At 44.4% G+C, this 20,265-nt stretch overlaps 1 protein-coding gene across 1 annotated transcript in view; it reads left to right on the forward strand.

The window, feature by feature from the left end:
• LOC309551670 (stonin-1-like) overlaps positions 1 to 20,265 on the forward strand; it is a 164,884-nt gene that overhangs the window by 134,372 nt on the left and 10,247 nt on the right. Inside the window, exons 2-3 of the mRNA XM_082252350.1 lie at positions 574 to 2,502; positions 12,577 to 12,779. Of these exons, the coding sequence (XP_082108476.1) occupies positions 609 to 2,502; positions 12,577 to 12,779 (2,097 nt within the window). The 5' untranslated portion in view covers positions 574 to 608. The remainder of the gene's footprint in view (positions 1 to 573; positions 2,503 to 12,576; positions 12,780 to 20,265) is intronic.

A 20,265-nucleotide genomic window follows, 5' to 3' on the forward strand; every position in this document is an offset into this window, starting at 1 on the left:
GTGGTCTGAGGAGGTCTATAATGTACACAGTGCTCCGGATGGTGGTTTGAGGAGGCCTGTAATGTACACAGTGCTCTGAACGGTGGTCTGAGGAGGCCTGTAATGTACACAGTGCTCTGGACGGTGGTCTGAGGAGGCCTGTAATGTACACAGTGCTCTGAACGGTGGTCGGAGGAGGCCTGTAATGTACACAGTGCTCTGAACAGTGGTCTGAGCAGGCCTGTTATGTACACAGTGCTCTGAACGGTGGTCTGAGGAGGCCTGTAATGTACACAGTGCTCTGGATGGTGGTCTGAGGAGGCCTGTAATGTACACAGTGCTCTGGATGGTGGTCTGAGGAGGCCTGTAATGCAGAGTGCTCTGGACAGAGGCCTTACCTGGAAGCACTTATCACATACCAGATACGTGATCCAGTGCTCAGCAGCCGCCCTGCCGCAGTATATATACGTAGGGCAGTCGCTAAGCGGTTACAGGGACAGCACACCCTTCTAAATACATCAAAAAAAGTTTTGCCTTTAGTTATACTTTGTGTTTTATTACAAAACATTTATTTTATTTTCTTGTATTTCCTAGGCAATTCCAACGTTTAGACTATCAACACAAAGAAAATGTGCTCAACTAATCCGGAAAGCTGGGTGACCTTTGATGACGACAATCCGTTCCAAACTCCTCAGAAGTCACTACTGGTTCCACATGACAACCATTACATTCCTAGATCAAGAGGGCTGAAACTGAGTCTGCCACATGACCAGACCAGCGCACCTTCCTCCAACTCCAACACTCCTCACACTTCTCCCATCATTGATTTCACGAGCCCTGGACCTCCTTTTAATTCCCCTCTGTGCACACCCATCAAAGACAGTCCAGCCACCCCATGCACTCCTAAGGCAGGGTCTTCTAACTTGTACCCCATTCCAGAGGTTTTACCGGGTCAACCTTCTACGTTGTCTGAGGCATCAACTTTGCTGGCAGCAAACCAAACATCAAGCATTCCATCACCTGTGTTTTCAAGTTTACATGATTCAAGTCCGAAGTTGAAAACTTTAAATTATTTAGGTAGCTCAAGGAGTCCGCATTTACAGCAATCGCAAAACGAGTGTGCGTTTTCAAGCCCCTTTTGGAACAATGACATCACGGATACCGTTTGTTCTGTTGACGCGGGTAATGCAAAAGACTCTCAGATAAAAGATAAAATTCCTACAAAACAAGAAAACAACGCAACAGAGAAAGACACATCTAATAACCAGAGAAGCCTTAACCAGTGTTCTTTCAGCTACGTGTGTGAAAGGCTTCAGCATTTAAAGACTGACCCACCTGACAATCCGAAGCCTCATCTTGCTTGTGCTGAAAGAAATAGGCCTTCATTTATTCCGCAAAGCCTCTTTAGAAGTCAGAAAAAAGATGGGTGGCCTTTCATGTTGAGGATTCCGGAAAAAAAGAACATGATGTCTTCCAGGCAGTGGGGACCTATTTACCTGAAAGTTCTGTCTGGTGGAATTCTGCAAATGTATTATGAAAAGGGCCTTGAGAAACCGTTCAAAGAGTTTCAGCTTCATCAATTCTGCAGGCTTTCAGAACCCAAGCTGGAAAACTTAGGAGTTTCAGAGAAAATACATTCTGTTAAGATTGAAAATGTAACTTATGCCGAGAAAAGGAAATACCACCCGAAACTCGAAGTGGTCCATGAAGCCGAAATTGAGCAAATGTTAAAATTAGGCACCACGGATTACTGCGATTTAACAGATTTTATTGTAACGATAGAGGAAGAGTTGATGATGCTCTCGCCAGTACTGAAGCAAAAGAGTACTTACGAAGAGCCGGAAATGTCAGTGGAAGTAGTGGACACTTTTTGGGCAGAAGTCACCAAAGATGGAAAACTACAGGGCAAGGCAGTAATGTCTCAAGTGTACTGTCTTTGTTTCATTAACAGTGGCGTAGAGTGTTTTTTGACCATGAACGACTCCGAGCTGCAAAGACTGTCTGAAAATTATTTTGGAAAGGACAATGATGAAAAACTTATCGATATTTCTGAGTATCATTTCCATAAATGTGTTAAAAAACATGAATTTAGTAAGTCCAGGATAGTTAAATTCACCCCCGTAGACGGATGTAGGTTTGAGCTGATGCGTTTTAAAACTCCTTGTATAGTAGAAGAACTTCCCTTTTCTTTGAAGAGCTTGGTTGTGGTCCAGGGGGCCTATGTGGAGCTCCAAGCTTTCCTGAACATGTCTGCTAGTGTGTTGGCTTCTCCGCAGATACATTTTTGTGAGAATATAACCATCCATTTCCCAGTTCCTGCACAATGGGTAAAAGCACTATGGACTGCAAGTCTTCAGAGACAAAGGTCCCTGAAGACCAAGATGAACCGCAGAGCTTGTCTGGGGTCCACATATGAAATTGAATCTGAGCCAGTAATACAAGTGACAATCGGCACAGCTAAGTACGAGTATGCCTATAAGGCTGTTGTATGGAAGATTGACAGACTCCCAGATAAAAATTCTAGTAAGTAAATTTTCATAAAAATAAAAAAAAATGGTGGTCATATTTATTTATCTATGTAAGAAAGCTTGTAGGGGTGGTGCACCAACAATAAGTCACACAGTCAGGTGCGGTATAAAACTTGTATTAAAGAAATGCAGCAACAGTTCACCACAAACCAGGTGGGCAGAATGCCCAACCAGGTGCACTCACATTTTCCAGCAACGTCACAAGAGCTGATATCAGCTGGACTGACAGCATCTGATAAGAGGGGCAGAATGCGGCCTGGCTGTCTGGTGCCTAATCGGGAAGCTTTTCAAAAGAGTTGCGACCCTACGCTTTACCTCCTCGTCAGGAAATTTTCCCTATTGCTAGTACTGTCCTAGCTACACTACCCACTCGCAAAAAATGCACCAAACCCAGGAGCCGATGACTTAAATAGGCTCTACACAATGTTAACAGGCGCTTGATCACATATCGAACCAAAAGTCCATAGAGTTAAAAGTCATTAATGGCACAGGGGGAGAAAAAGTCCATTATTTGGGCAGCCATCCAGAAACCAAAGCCAGGGGTTCCACAGGGCTAAAACAAAGACAAACAGAGGCGCCTCAAAGTGTAGACTTTATGCAACAGGTTTAATGAATAAAATTACAGTATGCATTCACGTTACTAAGCATATATTCATGCCCATGAAACAAGGTTCCGGTTATGGAGAAGTGTACATCATCCGGTCATGGACATCCGTCCTGCTAGAGCTGAAATCCTTTCATGGTTGCCGGCTTGTATGGCAAGGTTAGAACCAGGAAGTAGGCTCGGTGTATTTGTTTGACAGCGAGGTTTGGTGGATAGTCGAACCTGGATGATGTCATCTGCATGCGACGCGTTTCCGAGCGTGCTTGCTGCCTGGGGGAGGGCAGCCGCGCTCCTTTTGCCATGAAGAAGGAGCGTGGCTGCCCTCCCCCAGGCAGCAAGCACACTCGGAAACGCGTCGCAAACGTGCTGGTTCTAACCTTGCCGTACAAGCCGGCTACGGCGAAAGGATTTCGGCTCCAGCAGGACGGATGTCCATGACCGGATGATGTACACTTCTCCACACCGGAACCTTGTTTCATGGGCATGAATATATGCTTTCTAACGTGAGTGCATAATTTTATTCATTAAACCTGTTGCATAAAGTCTACACTTAGAGGCTCCTCTGTTTGTCTTTGTCTTAAATAGGCTCTGCCTGACATAAGATGGTTGCCAGAGTCACATAGGGCGACAGAATCCAACCGTATTGCTTCCCCAGTGATCATGGAAGCCATACAGGAACCCTGTTCCTCATGACTTCCTTTACAGCTGAGAAGCTGCTACGGTTTAGCGCCACCCGCAGTGGAGAAAACAAACTGCACCTGCCTACAAGCTGATCCACATGGTGTGTGTTTAGTGCTCACTTATGTGTTATTGATGCTTTGTTCTACCTGACTGTATACAGTATTTACATGTATAAATGCTTGAAGAAAGAGCAACTTTTTTGCCTATATATAAACAGTAATAAAAGTAGCCTTCTGTAGCGAACACCCGTAGGAGCCACTGGCGACTGCAGTCCTATCTCCCCCTTAGAGCACATACAGCCATGCACACAGCATTTTCTTCATTTTTCCAGTGATAAGTAGGTGGTATCCCAATATGGCTGCAAAAGTGGAGATACTGTACACTTTAAGTTTCAAACTGACCTCAACCAGCTTTATTGTGCCTTGCACTATCCACATACGTATGAAGTACAATGCTAACAAACACCAGGTGGATGAAGATACAATTATTGGTTATATTAATTTTTTATGTAATTCAGATCTCCATGCTATCTGTTCCCTCTGTGTAGTGTGGAAGGCTCAGTGCCAGGGTAATGCTGGCAACAAGACTTTGTCTCACTAGCTATGGGAAAATAAAAATTAAATCCAGAATTATAGTAATGATTGACTCTTCTGATCCGGGTCCCATCTCACCAATGGACCTTGACAAGCAGTCAGGATATAATGAGATCCAGAATAACAGATTTATTTAAAAAATATCCTACTGGTTTTGTGATTTCAACTAACTTCTTTGAAACATAAAAAAGGTTAATAAAAAATTATAGCTTTTCAAGAGCAACTTCACACAAAACATACTCTGTTTTGTATTGTAAAGTTAGAGGGAAACTAAACTCTGGCTTAAAATAAATAAATTCTATTAAATTATGTATTCTTAAATTATTCCTAATTCCTAACTATTCTTAGTCCCTTCTATTGCTCTCAGCCTCCTCCAAACCTCCAAATTCCTTTTTTCTCTATCGTTCATTGACAGACGCAGCTCCATATTATTCTTAACCATTGGGTTATGCTGCCCCCTACAGGAGTAGGACACTAGGCAGGAAAAAACTTTACCACGCCTATGGGGCAGTCCTTGCAGGCATACATCCACTCACTCTGCTATAGGATTCAATTTGTTTCTGCCTAGTTTAGGAGTAGGACCTAGTTCCCGGCTGGGACTTTGATCTTAGCTTGTTTTTTTATTTAAAATTGGAACCTTTGTAAAAATTTACATTTTTTAGCTAGTTATGTTCCTGAGAGAACTGCAATCAGCAGCCGGACTGGCTTTTGGACTGGATATCCTAGATCCTTAAGGTCTCCCAGTCTGGCCAGCGAGCGTGTGCAGGTTATAGCCCCGCTCTAGGCCTCGCCATGACAGAGCCCCAATGGACGGGGGCTGGCCAGCGAGTGAAACACCTCACGGTGACGCACACGACCTGGTTCCGCCTGAGTCACAGCGTGCCCCTTTGGCTGTCAGCATCACTACCACGAGTGGAGAGGTAGTCTGTCCGGAGTGGCCCCACCTGATTGTTGCTGGTATGGTGAGTAGTGTCCCCTCATAACTCTTGAGGTCTCGAGGTGGACGTGGGCCCCTGCTTTGGATGGTAAGCCCCCAGGTTCCCTTCCATTTCCCCCCAGCCCCTCTAACAGTCACAGTGGTCTTTTGGCCCCAACCTACCCCCCACGCCCCCCTCCCCCCCCCGAGGTGAGGTAGGAGCTGGCTTTGCCACTTGCTCCAGTAAGGGGGGGGGGGGGGTGGATGCGGTTGTTGCTGACCGGGTTGTCCGGATCACACACGGGGGTCTTTAAGCAAGTTCCCGGCCCCCAGGGGGTTAGTAACTGGGGAAGGGATGTACTTTGGGCTCCCTGCGGTGGTTATAGGCTTAGGGGGGAGCAGAGTGTCTGAATTGCTGGCACTGTCCTGCCGTTCACCTTCTCTGGTGGTCCACAGAGATAAAGTGGTACTTCGACCTAATAAGTCGTTTCTTCCTACGGTGGTTTCTGATTTCCATTTTAATGAATACATTGTGCTGCCTTCTCTCTGTCTTAAGCCCAAGCATCCCAAGGAAATTGCCTTTCATTCTTTGGATGTGGTTCGGGCAATTAGAGTTTGCCTGGCGGTTACTAAGTCTTTCAGGAAATCAGACTCTCTTTTTGTCCTCACCGAAGGACCTCAGAAGGGATTGGCTGCGTCTGCTGCGACCATATCCAGATGGATCGGGCAGGCGGTGGTACAGGCGTATTCACTTAAGGGCCAGGTTCCACCTTTCCCTGTGAAGGCGCATTCTACTAGTGCGCTGAGTGCCTCTTGGGCTTTTCGCCATTAGGCGTCAGTAATACAAGTTTGCAAGGTGGCAACTTGGTTGTCTGTGCACACCTTCACTAAATTCTACAAAGTAGATGCGTTGGCATCCTTGGATGCTTCTTTTGGCCGCATTTTTTGCAGGCTGCTGTTTAAAAGATAAATTATTATCTTTGAGGATGTATGTGTTTCTAGGTGAGCTCCAGTTGATCCTGGTTGAGCTCTATGTTAACTGGTTGGCTAAGTTTAGCCTTTGGGGATTTACGTTCTTTCTCTGTGTTGTTTTCCCACCCCTCATGCAAATACTGCTTTCGGACGTCCCAATGGTTAAGAAGAATATGGAGCTGCGTCTGTCAGTGAACGATAGAGAAAACTGGATTTCTGACTTACCGTAAAATCCCTTTCTCTGAAGCTAATTGACAGACGCAGCACCTGCTCCTCTATTTCTGAGTGGGTTGGGTTTTTTTTCTCTAACACTGCTTGCAACAAAACTGAATCCTATAGCAGAGTGAGTGGGTGTATGCCTGCAGGGACTGCCCCATAGGTGTGGTAAAGTTTTTTCCTGCCTAGTGTCCTACTCCTGTAGGGGGCAGCATAACCCAATGGTTAAGAAGAATATGGAGCTGCGTCTGTCAACAAACTTCAGAGAAAAGGATTTTTCGGTAAGTCAAAAATCCAGTTTTTGTTGATTATCAGACTTCCTGTTAGTGGGTGGTTACGTTTGTTCTCCATGGTCCCGCTGTATGTAGGAATGTAGCCACCCTCTTGCTCACTGCCAAGATGGACTATGGACTAGCCATGTGCAATTCGTCATGAATCAAAGTTTAGACAAAATTTGCGTTATTTGGAGATTCAGATGTATCCTAACCTCCGAATCACAATAGTAACAAATTTCAACAAATCCAAAATAAATTTTAAAGAAACAACAAATCAACCACTTAACCACTTAAGCCCCGGAGGATTTTCCTGCTAAACGACCAGGGGGTATTTTGCGATTCGGCACTGCGTGACTTTAACAGACAATTGCGCGGTCGTGCGACGCTGTATCTAAACAAATTTGGCGTCCTTTTTTTTCCCACAAACAGAGCTTTCTTTTGGTGGTATTTGATCACCCGTGCAATTTTTACTTTTTGCGCTATAAACAAAAAAAGAGCGTACATTTTGCAAAAATAACAATATTTTTCCCATTTTTTTATATGAAATTCCCCAAAAAAAAAATGTAAAAATCAACATTTTTTAAAATTTTCGGCCAATTTGTTTTATGCTACCTATGTTTGGTAAAAAAAATCGCAAAAAGCGTATTTTGATTGGTTTGCGCAAAAGTTATCGCGTTTACTAACAAAGGGAAAGATTTCTGTCATTTTTGGTGTTTTTTTTTTTAACGTGTAATGGCGGCGATCTGCGATTTTTTTTTTGCGGTACTGCGACATTGCGGCGGACAGATCGGACCCTTGACTGACATTTTTGACACTTTTGGGGTTACCAGTGACATTTCTACAGTAATCAGTGCTATATATATGCACTGTTACTGTAAAAATACACTGGTAGTGAAGGGGTTAACTTTATTTGGGAGGGAGGGGCTGTGTGTGTCCCTAGGGGGGTGCTTTCTACTGTGATTGGCTGTGGCTTGAGCTTTAAGGACACTGATCAACGGATCTACATAGTAGATCCATGTGATCAGTGTTTTTACAGCGAGGAGAATGACAGGTGGCTTGTTTACACAAGCTGCCTGACATTCTCCCTCTCCCCCGCCGATCGGCGAGTGACCGGCGGACATCGGGTCCGCTGGTCACATGCGCGGGGGGGGTCTGTGACCGCGCGGGAGCGGGAGCGCGCCTCCACGGGCGCGCGCTCGCTCCCCAGAGCCTCACAGGCGAGCGACGTAGACCTACGTCACTCTGCCTGTGAGGGGCTGACTGCCGTAGTAAATATACTGTGAGCAGTCGGCAAGCGGTTAAGGACCGCCCGCCGCAGTTATACTTTGGCAGACAGCCCCTCCTGCGCAAACCAACGTAGGTATACGTCCATCGTGCGCCTGCAGCTAGGGGACACGGATCGGCAGCGGGGACTCCGATGCACGGGGCAGACGGCTCTGATTGCTGCCTGACACCCGCGATCGTTCCCCGCTGAGAGAGAAGAACGGTCAGCTGTTGTAAACACAGCTGACCGTTCTTCTCTATGGAATGATCACAGAGTGTCTGTGATCCTTCTATATAGGATCACAGGTCTCTGTAATCATTTCACAAGCCCTGCCCCCATACAGTTAGAATCACTCCCCTGGGCTCACATTTAACCCCTTGATCACCCACAGTGTTAACCCCTTCCCTGCCAGTGTCATTATTACAGTAACAGTGCTTATTTTTAGCACTGATTACTGTAGTAATGTCACTGGTTCCCCCAAAAGATTAAAAAATGTCAGTTAGGGGTCCGATCTGTCCGCCACAATGTCGCAGTCCCGCTAAAAATCGCAGATCGCCGCCATTACTAGTAAAAAAAAAAAAACAATAAAAACTACCTAGATCATTCCTGTAGTTAGTAGACGCAATAACTTTTGCGCAAACCAATCAAAATACGCTTATTGCGATTTTTTTATACCAAAAATATGTAGCAGAAAACAATTTGGCCTAAAATGTTAAAAAATTTGGATTTTTACATTCTTTTTTGGGAATGTTATATAGCAGAATGTGAAAAATATTGTTTTTTTTTCAGAATTGTTGACTTTTTTTGTTTATAGCGCAAAAAATAAAAATCGCAGAGGTGATCAAATACCACCAAAAGAAAGCTCTATTTGTGGGTAAAAAAGGACATAAATTTTATTAAGGTACAGCGTCGCACGACCGCGCAATTGTCCATTAAAATAACGCAGTGCCGAATCGCAAAAAATGGCCTGGTCATTAAGGAGACAAATCCTTCCGGGCCAGGAGTGGTTAATTCATATTTCATTTGTTTCATTTGGATGACAGGATGCGATAGTTTGGGCCTTTTGTTAATGTTTAAAGCATCTGGATAAATTAAATGACATAATGAATGATCGAATCGATTCGGATCCATTTGTTTTTATTCTAGTCAGCGTAGTGTGAATATTCTAATAATATTCTTTTTGTATTGGGGTTGAACTTAGGAGACCATCTGTTTAATTTGTTGTTGGGAATAAGAAAATGAATTCAACCTAATAACATAAAGAATGAACATGTATTTATTTGGGTTCATTCCTTTTATTCGGATGAGAGTGGCGCAGTAGTTTTTGACTCTTAGATAATCAGCTGATTCTTTTTGCATTAACATTTTTCATTGTTTTAAAAAAATGGACTACATGTGAAATGGAAACATATTGCAATAAATACAGTAAGGTATAAAAGTGGAATAAGATGATTCCTACTTATTGTGTTTGGGTTGGATGGAGGTGGATCCATCAGAATCTCCGAATCATAACTTAACGAATGGATCCAAAATTAAATTTGTTCCATTTGTTTCTTTTGGATGCACGCAACTCCAGACAACATTGTCCAATCAGCTCATTCCATTTCTCTTTGTGGGTTGGACTAGCAGGGATGTAGCCAATGTTCTAAAATACCAAAAGAATAACAGAACTTCCGGAAATACAAATTTATTCGGAATCAATTTACAAAACGAATCCAAATAAACAAAACTAATTCTGAAAACAAATCATTCTAACATAACGAATATGACAAAACAAAATCATTTACTTAACAAATTAAACACATTTTTCCATAGTGCACAAGTCAGCAGCTACAATTACCATAGCTGCTGACATTTATTAAAAGGACACTTATCTGTCCAGAGGTCCACCGCTGTCCTCACTTCACCTGGAAAGCCTGACACCTGGTATTCTTAGTTTCTAGGATGCAGGTGGCCTCTGCTGCTTAGTGCTCAAGGTTGATAAGATGCAGGAGGTTCCTGTCGCCTAGTGTCCGAGAAAGCAGGAAACTCCTGTCACATAGTGTCCTAGGTTGCTAGGATGCAGGAGGCTTCTGTGACCTAGTGTCTTAGGTTGCTAAAATGCAGGAGGTTCCTGTTGTTGCCTAGTTTCCTAAGTTACTAGGATGCAGGAGGCTCCTGTTGCCTAGTGTCCTAAGTTACTAAGATGCAGGAGGCTTCTGTTGCCTAGTGTACTAATTTGCTAGGATGCAGCAGGCTCCTTTTGCCTAGTGTCCTACATTGCTAGGATGCAGGAGGCTCCTGTTGCCTAGTGTACTAGGTTGCTAGGATGCAGGAGACTCCTATCGCTTAGCGTCCTAGGATGCAAGGATGCAGGAGACTCCTGTCGCCTAGTGTCCTAGGATGCAGGAGGCTCCTGTTGCTCAGTGGCATAGGTTACAAGGATGCAGGAGGCTACTGTCGCCTAGTGTCCTAGGATGCAAAAGACTCCTGTCGCATAGTGTCCTAGATTGCTAGGATGCAACAGGCTCCTGTTGCCTGGTGTCCTAGGATGCAGTAGGTTCCTGTTGCCTAGTATCCTAGGTTTCTAGGGTGCAGGAGGCTCCTGTCTCCTAGTGTTTTATATTGCTAGGATGCAGGAGGCTCCTGTTGCCTAGTGTCCTAAGTTGTTAGGATGCAGGAGGCTCCTGTCTCCTAGTGTTTTATATTGCTAGGATGCAAGAGGCTCCTATCGCTTAGCGTCCTAGGTTGCAAGGATGCAGGAGGTTCCTGTCACCTAGTGTCCTAGGATGCAGGAGGCTCCTGTTGCCCAGTGGCCTAGGTTACAAGGATGCAGGAGGCTACTGTCGCCTAGTGTCCTAGAATGCAAAAGACTCCTGTCACATAGTGTCCTAGATTGCTAGGATGCAGCAGGCTCCTGTTGCCTGGTTGCCTAGTGTCCTAGGATGCAGTAGGTTCCTGTTGCCTAGTGTCCAAGTTGCTAGGGTGCAGGAGGCTCCTGTCTCCTAGTGTTTTATACTGCTAGGATGCAGGGGGCTTATGTTGCTTAGTGTCCTAGGTTTCTAGGATGCAGGAGGCTCTTGTTGCCTAGTGTCCTAGTTTGCTAGAATGCAGGAGGCTCCTGTTGCCTAGTGTCCTAGGTTGCTAGGATGCAGCAGGCTCCTGTCACCTGGTGTCCTAGGATGCAAGAGGCTCCTGTTGCCTAGTGTCCTAGGTTGCTAGGGTGCAGTAGGCTCCTGTCTACTAGTGTTCTAGGTTGCAAGGATGCAGGAGGCTCTTGTTGCCTAGTGTCCTAGTTTGCTAGAATGCAGGAGGCTCCTGTTGCCTAGTGTCCTAGGTTGCTAGGATGCAGCAGGCTCCTGTCACCTGGTGTCCTAGGATGCAAGAGGCTCCTGTTGCCTAGTGTCCTAGGTTGCTAGGGTGCAGTAGGCTCCTGTCTACTAGTGTTCTAGGTTGCAAGGATGCAGGAGGCTCCCGCCGCCTAGTGTCCTAGGATGCAGGAGGCTCCTGTTGCCCAGGGGCCTAGGTTACAAGGATGCAGGAGGCTACTGTCACCTAGTGTCCTAGGATGTAAAAGACTCCTGTCACATAGTGTCCTAGATTGCTAGGATGCCGCAGGCTCCTGTCGCCTGGTGTCCTAGGATGCAGTAGGTTCCTGTTGCCTAGTGTCCTAGGTTGCTAGGGTGCAGGAGGCTCCTTTCTCCTAGTGTTTTATATTGCTAGGATGCAGGAGGCTCCTTTTTCTTAGTGTCCTAGGTTTCTAGGATGCAAGAGGCTCTTGTTGCCTAGTGTCCTAGGTTGCTAGAATGCAGGAGGCTCCTGTCACCTGGTGTCCTAGGATGCAAGAGGCTCCTGTTGCCTAGTGTCCTAGGTTGCAAGGATGCAGGAGGCTCCTGTCGCCTAGTGTCCTAGGATGCAGGAGGCTCCTGTTGCACAGTGGCCTAGGTTACAAGGATGCAGCAGGCTCCTGTCGCCTGGTGTCCTAGGATGCAGTAGGTTCCTGTCGCATAGTGTCCTAGGTTGCTAGGGTGCAGGAGGCTCCTGTCTCCTAGTGTTTTATATTGCTAGAATGCAGGAGGCTTCTGTCGCTTAGTGTCCTAGGTTTCTAGGATGCAGGAGGCTCTTGTTGCCTAGTGTCCTAGGTTGCTAGGGTGCAGGAGGCTCCTGTCTACTAGTGTTCTAGGTTGCTAGGATGCAGGAGGCTCCTGTCGCTTAGTGTCCTAGGTTGCTAGGATGCAGGCCAACGTTAGCACAAACTTTTACTTGCATACAGCCTTAAATACAGTCCATTCGCATGACCGGGCTTGTTGATTATTCTATTTTGTTTATCTAGCTGAACACAGCTCCAGATTATGAAGCTGCAGGCAGCTGTGTGTATGGACTCAAAGCATAACATACAGCTCTGTTCACACTAGGGATCTTGACACAACATATGTTGTGCAGTGTGTATGAGCCTCAACAATTTATCATATAATTATTATCATTCCAGGCTGGCATTATTTCTTACCATATGTGCACCACCATAGGAAGAATTATTCTTTTGGATCTCATTATTTCCTGTTTCCACAGGTCCAGACCAACCACACAGTTTATCCTGCAAGCTTGAACTGGGATCGGACCAGGAGATCCCCCGTAACTGGAATCCCGTGGCGACGGTGCAGTTTGTCATGCCGGCTACATGCGTCACCGGGGCGGAGGTGAAATCGATGGGCATCAAGAGTGATATCCAGCCCCATAAACACGTCTTGCAGAAAGCCTGCTACAACATACAGGTATTATTGATTTGCACATTTATTTCGATTGGTTTACATTACAGGCGAATGGTTGTCGAGAGAGTCATAAGAATGGCAGGTGGAGCATTATACATTCTGATTAGATCCAGACGGTTGTAATTTTACTACTGGTGAGAATTTCGGATCAATGGGAGATTCAGCGGCAGCCACTTCTCAACAGGCAATTCTGCCGGAGACACGGCGATGCAATGCTGTCTAATATAAAACATTCGCTTTATGCTTTGCATAAATATAGGCAGTTCATCATCGCCTCTGCATTCCTGTGTCAGCTGTTTCCATGTTCAAAAACAAGTGCAAAACATACAGTTCAGCAAATGTGTACCAACCTCGTAATGCTGTCAACTCGAAAGTGTCTGTAATTTTAATGTGCGCAGGAACGCTGAAGATACGGCTCTCCAGACACTTAAACACAAACATGAAACCATTGTTTGGGATCAATAGAGATAGACAATTGGAGAAACATTCTGCCATTTTATCAAAGCATTTGTATTGTTAAGGTGGTTTAAAATGGATGGGAGGAAAAAACTCGTACAAGATTTCTGCTACTGGAGATAGAAAAGCAGAAATCACAATAAAAAAAACCTTAAAACATAGGATATGGCGCCCGCTGCTGTGTAGCATGCTTATTTTAACTCATTCTATTTGGACATCATTAGCATGCAGGGTACAGGTGTGGAACTTGTTATCAGGAATGGATAGGACTTTGGGCTCTTTTGAATTGAGAAACTTTTGAACCTGCAGTACTAGTCTTTGGCTTTGTAAGGGTTCCTGGGGGTTTTACCCAGGGCCAGCTTTAATACAGGGCAAAAGGGGCAGCTGCCCCGGACCCACTCATTGTTGTGGGGCCCAAAGAAGCTGCCCCTTGAGCCTCCAAATAGTAGTTAAGTGAATTTGGGAGGGCCCAAGAAAATGTTTGCCCAGCGTCCAATCAATTTTAAATTTCAATTTTTTCGACGTCCTCAGTTGAAGTCCTCTGTGACGAAACACGTCAGGACGTAGGCACGCTGTCTCCTTGGCAACCCGAGTCGACACGGCCGGAATCCGGAACTCGCCGCGGACAAGCTGTGGGAGGGTCCATCAGCAGCGTTGAACTGGCCAGAACGCCATGGTTGCCTTTCTTACGATTACATTGCCTTATCTTTATATTTTTGATGTAAGCAGATTGGATTAGGGGGGTTACTTTGGTGTGTGTACATTGATTTATGGAATAAAAATAGAAAACAGTATTACACTATTGTGCCTCCTATCCTATCTTTTATTGGTACGGTCCGGTCTCTGAGGAACACCAGAGAGCAGTGGTCATCCATTAGGAGCGTTCCTGTTTGAGAGTATCAAGGGTGCAAGCAACCTATGCTTACAGGCGAATGATCATTGATTTTCTGGTGAGTGCCCATTCTTAAGGGGAGCACTTATGGTGTGGTGAAGGCGGACGCCAGATCTGTGTGTGGAGCACTGGGAGTACCAATGTTTATTGTGGAAACCTGTTTTTCCAGCAAAAAGACTGAACTTTGATAGACTCATTTATTTCATGAGAATGTTTTATAATTAACGATATGCTATTACATATTGAGCGCTGCTGAATGCTATTGGTGCTAAATAATTTATTTATAGTATTTATTGCATTTTATTGAGAATTCTAAAGATGGCCCTGGTTTTACCTGTTCCTTTGCACTATACTTAAGTCACAAAGGTCCTGATTTCTGAGTGTTCCATATTTGGTGCACCATTAAGATAAAATGTTTGCTGTCCCTTTTGCTTAACATGTTAAATTAAGGATACTTTTTTATCTTTTTTTTTTCAAAATCCGTTGACATACCTCACAGGGTATACTGCTCCTTAAAATGTAAACCCAAGAATAAAAATTGATAGTATTGCAGCTTACTGGTCCTTGGATGTGGTGGCTTTTTCACACTTTTTGTCTTTTATTTTTAGCCTGGTAATTCTGCCATTAAAGCTCAAAAAACTCAGGCAACTAAAAAATGATCCCTTTCAGTGAGGATGCGCCCAAACTACAGGGGTTAATAGCTTGTACTGGTCTAAGGCACATGTGTCAAACACAAGGCCTGTGGCCAGAATCCAGTCATGCCATTTCATGTGGCCCTCACACCTCTCTTGCAATTGCTGCGCCACCACTTTCAGCAGTTGGCAGCAGAATGGAGGACAGAACTCCTCCACCAGATCCTGCACTTCTCCATGCAGCCGCGGGAAGGCTCACCTCTGCCCCCCTTCCCCGTCTCAGCAGTTGGCAGCAGGGAGGACAGAACTCCTCCTACAGATCCTGCACCCCCTCATCTCTACATTCTTGATCTCAGCATTTGGCTGACTCCAGCCCTCCTCTGCTCTGGTTCTCCTCCAGATTCTGCACTTTCTGCTTCCCAGCTCTGCCCAAAAGGGGAAGTTCCATTTGTTTGCATCCTCCACCCCTCCACTGCCACATTTAGTACTTTGTGGGAGGGGAGAGAGTACCTGATTTTGACAGGTACCTACTCCCACACCTGGTCAGATGTGCTGCAGTGATCTGAGCCAGAAGTTTACCCCCCCTCCTTCTCCTGCAGCCTTCTGGGGAGACATCACAGGTCACAGAAGACTGGGGGATCATTCACAAGGCTTCACTGCTGGTTTCCCTTACTTAAGATTACTAAAGAATCAGCTTGGGTGAGGATGTCGCTGGATCCCTGGACTGGTAAGTGTCCTTATATTAAAAGTCAGCAGCTACAATATAGATAAACATTGCTTTTTGATTGTTGATTCTGTATTTAGAGTTTTTTGTTTTATGCTCTTTATTAGAATGTGTATGTTGATCTAGCTACTAATTGAAATACTTGTTGGTTAACATGTAGCACTCTCTAGTGTAGAGTGCTAGGTGCACATAGTTTGTTTAGTGTAGGTAAATTAGCCTGGCTAAGGGCAAGGCTGGGCTAAATCTGGGTCAGTGTTGAGGGACTCAAGGAGGCTAGATGACCCATCAGGCAGCACCTCTGATACCTCCCTCTACTTCTGGAACCTCAGAGAAGCTTCCAGAAGAATGGGAGGGAGGTTAGAAGGAGCTGCCTGGAGTATTGGAGACACTTACCAGCAATTGGTCTGGTAGGGGGTAGGCCCCTCTTAAATACTCAGAGTCAGGCCACCCAGCTAGAGGAGAGTCGGGTGGATGATGGAGCAGGAGTGCTGAGGAGGCTGTCGTGGCTCTTGAGGGTGCCCCCTAGTCTAGAGGGGGTGACCTAAGGCCTGGGGCTTGCGTACTGGAAGGATCCCCCACAACCCCTTCATGGAGGCACGGGATCAAGAGCAACGACAGCAGGAGCCAGCGAGCACATCCAGGAGAGGTCAGCCAGGTGGGCTGGTGAGTGAGAAGTCTGGCAGGACTGTGGGATGTAGCCAGGAGGGCTAGTGAATAGGGCAGCTTCAGCCAGGTGGGCTGGCAGTGCCAGAAGAGGTGGCGCTGGGATCAGTAGCCACAGGGATGAAGGCTGGACACTGTTTTTCTACACAACACAAGGGGCCCAGGTTCCCTGCCTGTAAAGGGCTTTTGTGTATTAAAAAAGAATAGCGCAACCATGCGAAAGAAATGACTATCAAATATGGAGACCATCCATAAAAAAATGGGGATTTGGTTCCACCATATGGCCATATCGTGCTCAAGCCCACCACTACGTCAAAGTACCCCATTATCGGTGGGTCCTACACTATCCATAAAAAAGGGGTGAATCCAGCCTCTCTTACCCTTGGAGACAATGCTCCTTGCTGGGAAGGTGTGCTAATGCACTGCAGGGGACTCCTCCTATATCTACTTGATAGAGGACACCAATAGAGTACAGGTGTGTGTGGGGGATGGGATGCTCAACCTCAGAAGTCTGGTCAGACCGAATAAAGGGCTTTTGCTACAAGATCTGACTGTTGCCCTTTTGCCAGATTAGTTATCAGTGTGCCAGCTAGGATTTCTGCAACCAAGTGTGTTGGAGGAAGCTGTGGAGTGTGTAGTTCATGATCTCCTAAATAAAACACAATACCAAGCGTGCAACAAGTGGAGCCCAGAACAGCCCAAAGCAATCACTTCTTATTAGACATGTGTGCGATGGAGACATTTTTTCATTTTGGATCAGTTTGTTATGTTAATAGTTTTATTTTGTCATATTCATTATGTTTGAATGATTCATTTTCAGAATTTGTTTGGTATATTCGAATTCGGTTAGTATAGTCGTTACTTTTTAGTTGATTTGAATTTCTGAAGACAGTTATATTGGTTCTATTCCATTCTATGCGATTCTTTTCTAATCTACAAAAACAAAATAAAATGGAAGGCGCACGCATCTAGTGCATTATCACACAGAACACAGAACAGAAACGTGGAATTCTTCAAAAAGACTGTATGCGAACTCACAGCAAAGTATATTCCCATGGGAAATAAGTTTAAAAGAATAAAAATAAAATAAAACCTAAGTGGCTTACGGCCAAAGTTAAAAAAGCTATAAATATTAAGAAAAGAGCTTTTAAAATATATAAAAATAAAAGAACACTATCATTGTTTAATTGTTACAAAGAATATAACAAAATATGTAAAAAGTAAATCAAGGACGCAAAAATTCAAAATGAACGACAGATTGCAAAAGATAGTAGGACAAACTCAGAACAATTCTTCAAATATATTAGTAGTAAAAAGGTCAGGTCTGAGCATGTAGGCCCTTTACAAAATAATCAGGAGGGGTGACTGGGGACAAAGAGAAGGCAAATTTATGAAATACTTTCTTCAGCTCTGTATATACAAAGGAGCATGGGGGAGCTCATGACCATAATGAGGATGGTATTGACACACCCATAAATGATCCCCAATGGCTCAAAAGTGATAAGGTCCAGAAATATTTAGACAGAATGGCCTCCACCCACAGATCCTAAAAGAATTGAGCTCTGTCATTTCAAAGAATTTGTTTCTAATTTTTAGGGATTCGTTAAAGACTGGAATAGTACCACTGGATTGATGTAGGGCCAATGTGGTGCCTATATTTAAAAAGGGATCAAAGTCTTCGCCAAGTACCTATAGACCTGTTAGTTTAACTTCTATAGTCGGGAAGATACTGGAGAGTTTAATAAAAGACCACATAGATGAGTTCTTGCTGGAAAAAAATATTTTAAGCAACAGACAGCATGGATTCATGAGAGATAGAAGTTGTCAAACAAACCTGATTTCTTTTTATGTGGAGGTAAGTAAAACCTTGGACAGAGGGGTGGCTGTGGATGTAGTATACTTGGATTTTGCAAAAGCGTTTGATACAGTTCCCCACACGCCTAATGTGTAAGGTAAAGTCTACTGGCTTGGAAAGATTTGTTTGTAAATGGATAGAAAATTGGCTAAAAGATAGAATTCAGAGAGTAGTGGTTAATGATTCTTACTCTGAATGGTCTAAGGTTATCAGTGGTGTACCCCAAGGTTCAGTGTTGGGACCCTTACTTTTTAATATCTTTATAAATGATATAGGGTCTGGGATTTTTAGGCGAATGACACCAAGCTTCATCAATAGCGGAGAAGGATCGGTGTTCTGGTAGATCATAAGCTTAATAAAGCCTGCAATACCAAGCTGTGGTTTCCAAAGCAAGCAAAATCCTTTCTTATATTAACAGAGGCATGGACTCCAGAGAGAGAGAGATCATTTTTCCCCTGTACAAATCATTAGTAAGACCTCATCTGGAATATGCAGTTCAGTTTTGGGCACCAGTTCTCAAAAAGGATATCCGTAAACTGGAGAAAGTGCAGAGAAGGGCAACCAAACTGATAAGAGACATAGAGGAGCTCAGCTATGAGAAAAGATTAGAGGAACTGAATTTTATTCTCTCTTGAGAAGAGGAGATTAAGGGAGGATATGATCAATATGTAAAAATACATAAGGGGTCCATATAGTGAACTTGGTGTTGAGTTATTTAATTTAAGGTCATCACAGAGGACAAGGGAGCACTCTTTACGTCTAGACGAAAATTTCGTCTCCAAATACGGAAAGGTTTCTTCACAGCTGTGAAAATATGGAATAGACTCCCTCCAGAGGTGGTTCTGGCCAGCTCAGTAGATTGCTTAAAAAATGGCCTGGATTCTTTCCTGTTTGTACTTAATATAAGTGGGTACTAATAGTTTTAGGTAAAGTTGATCCAGGGAATATCCGATTGCCTCTCGGGGGATCAGGAAGGAATTTTTTCCCCGCTGTAGCAAATTGGTTCATGCTTTGCTGAGTTTTTTTGCGCCTTCCTCTGGATCAACTGCGGGTATAGGATTGTGTATATGGGATTGTATGGTTGTGTTTCCTTTAATGTTTTTTATTGGTTGAACCAGGTGTCTTTTTTCAACTTATTACCAAAAATAATTTATTCAATAGTAGGATCAATAAAAAAAAATGGGTACTCACAAGATGGCAAACAAGAGCAGGCCATAAAAACACACACAATGCTGAACAGTGTGGAGAACACACATGTGCCGCATTCACATCGAAGGATAAACAGCTGACATGTTTCGGGGGCACACCCCCTTCCTCAGAGCTAAACTGGTGTGTTTTTATGGTCTGCTTTTATTTGCCATCTTGTGAGTATCCATTTTCTATTGATCCTACTATTGAATAAATGTTTTTTGGTAATGCACTAGGTGCGTGCGCCTTCCATTTTATTTCGTTTTTGTGGTATCAATCAGACCACCTCGTCTGAGGAGGGCAGCCTCTGCTTAGTTCTTACCGTTGTCCTTGCTGTTCTAAACTACGAAGGATCTCATAGCGCTGGAAGTGACTGCTTGCCTTTGTACATTCTTTTCTAATCTATTCTATTCTTGTTATCATCTTATTTCATTTTTGTACCTTACTGTATTTATTGCAATATGTTTCCATTGCGAAATGTAAATTCATTTTTGCATTTTCTGAATTCAAACTCGTTATTTTGTTTCGTTATAAATTTTATTTCATTATAATTAGTTACTATTGTGATTTGGAAATTCGGATACATCCAAATCTCTGAAAACTGATTTTTTGTCGGAAAAATGAATAGAAAAAGCAGATGTTTACTGATTACATGTGAAGCCCAAATAACTAAATTTGACCTAACCAGCCTAGCAACCCAAATAGGATGGTGCTGCACGAAAAAAAAAAAAAAAAATGCCAGTTGTACAGATGGGGTTGGGGGTCTGCAATTCGAAATCTTTGGATAATAAAATGAAGTCCCGCGCGATGTAGTGGGAATAGTTGGAGGAGATAGAATGTGGAATTTAACCACTTGCCCACCGCTCACATTGAGCGTACTGCGGCAAAGTGGCACGATCCTGTCCAGCGACGTAGACCTACGTCGCTGGACTCCTCCCCCTGTAGGCGGCGCTCGCGCGCCGCCGGAGGCCCGCTCCCGCTGTTTTCATTCACAGCGGGAGTCGGGCCAGGGGAGGAGCAGCGGCGATCGCCGCTGCTCTGCCCCGATCGTCGGGGAATCGAGTGTGGAGATCCGCCCG

This window comes from Pelophylax lessonae (assembly GCF_965119305.1).
Source record: "Pelophylax lessonae genome assembly, chromosome: 3".
Lineage (NCBI taxonomy): Eukaryota > Metazoa > Chordata > Amphibia > Anura > Ranidae > Pelophylax > Pelophylax lessonae.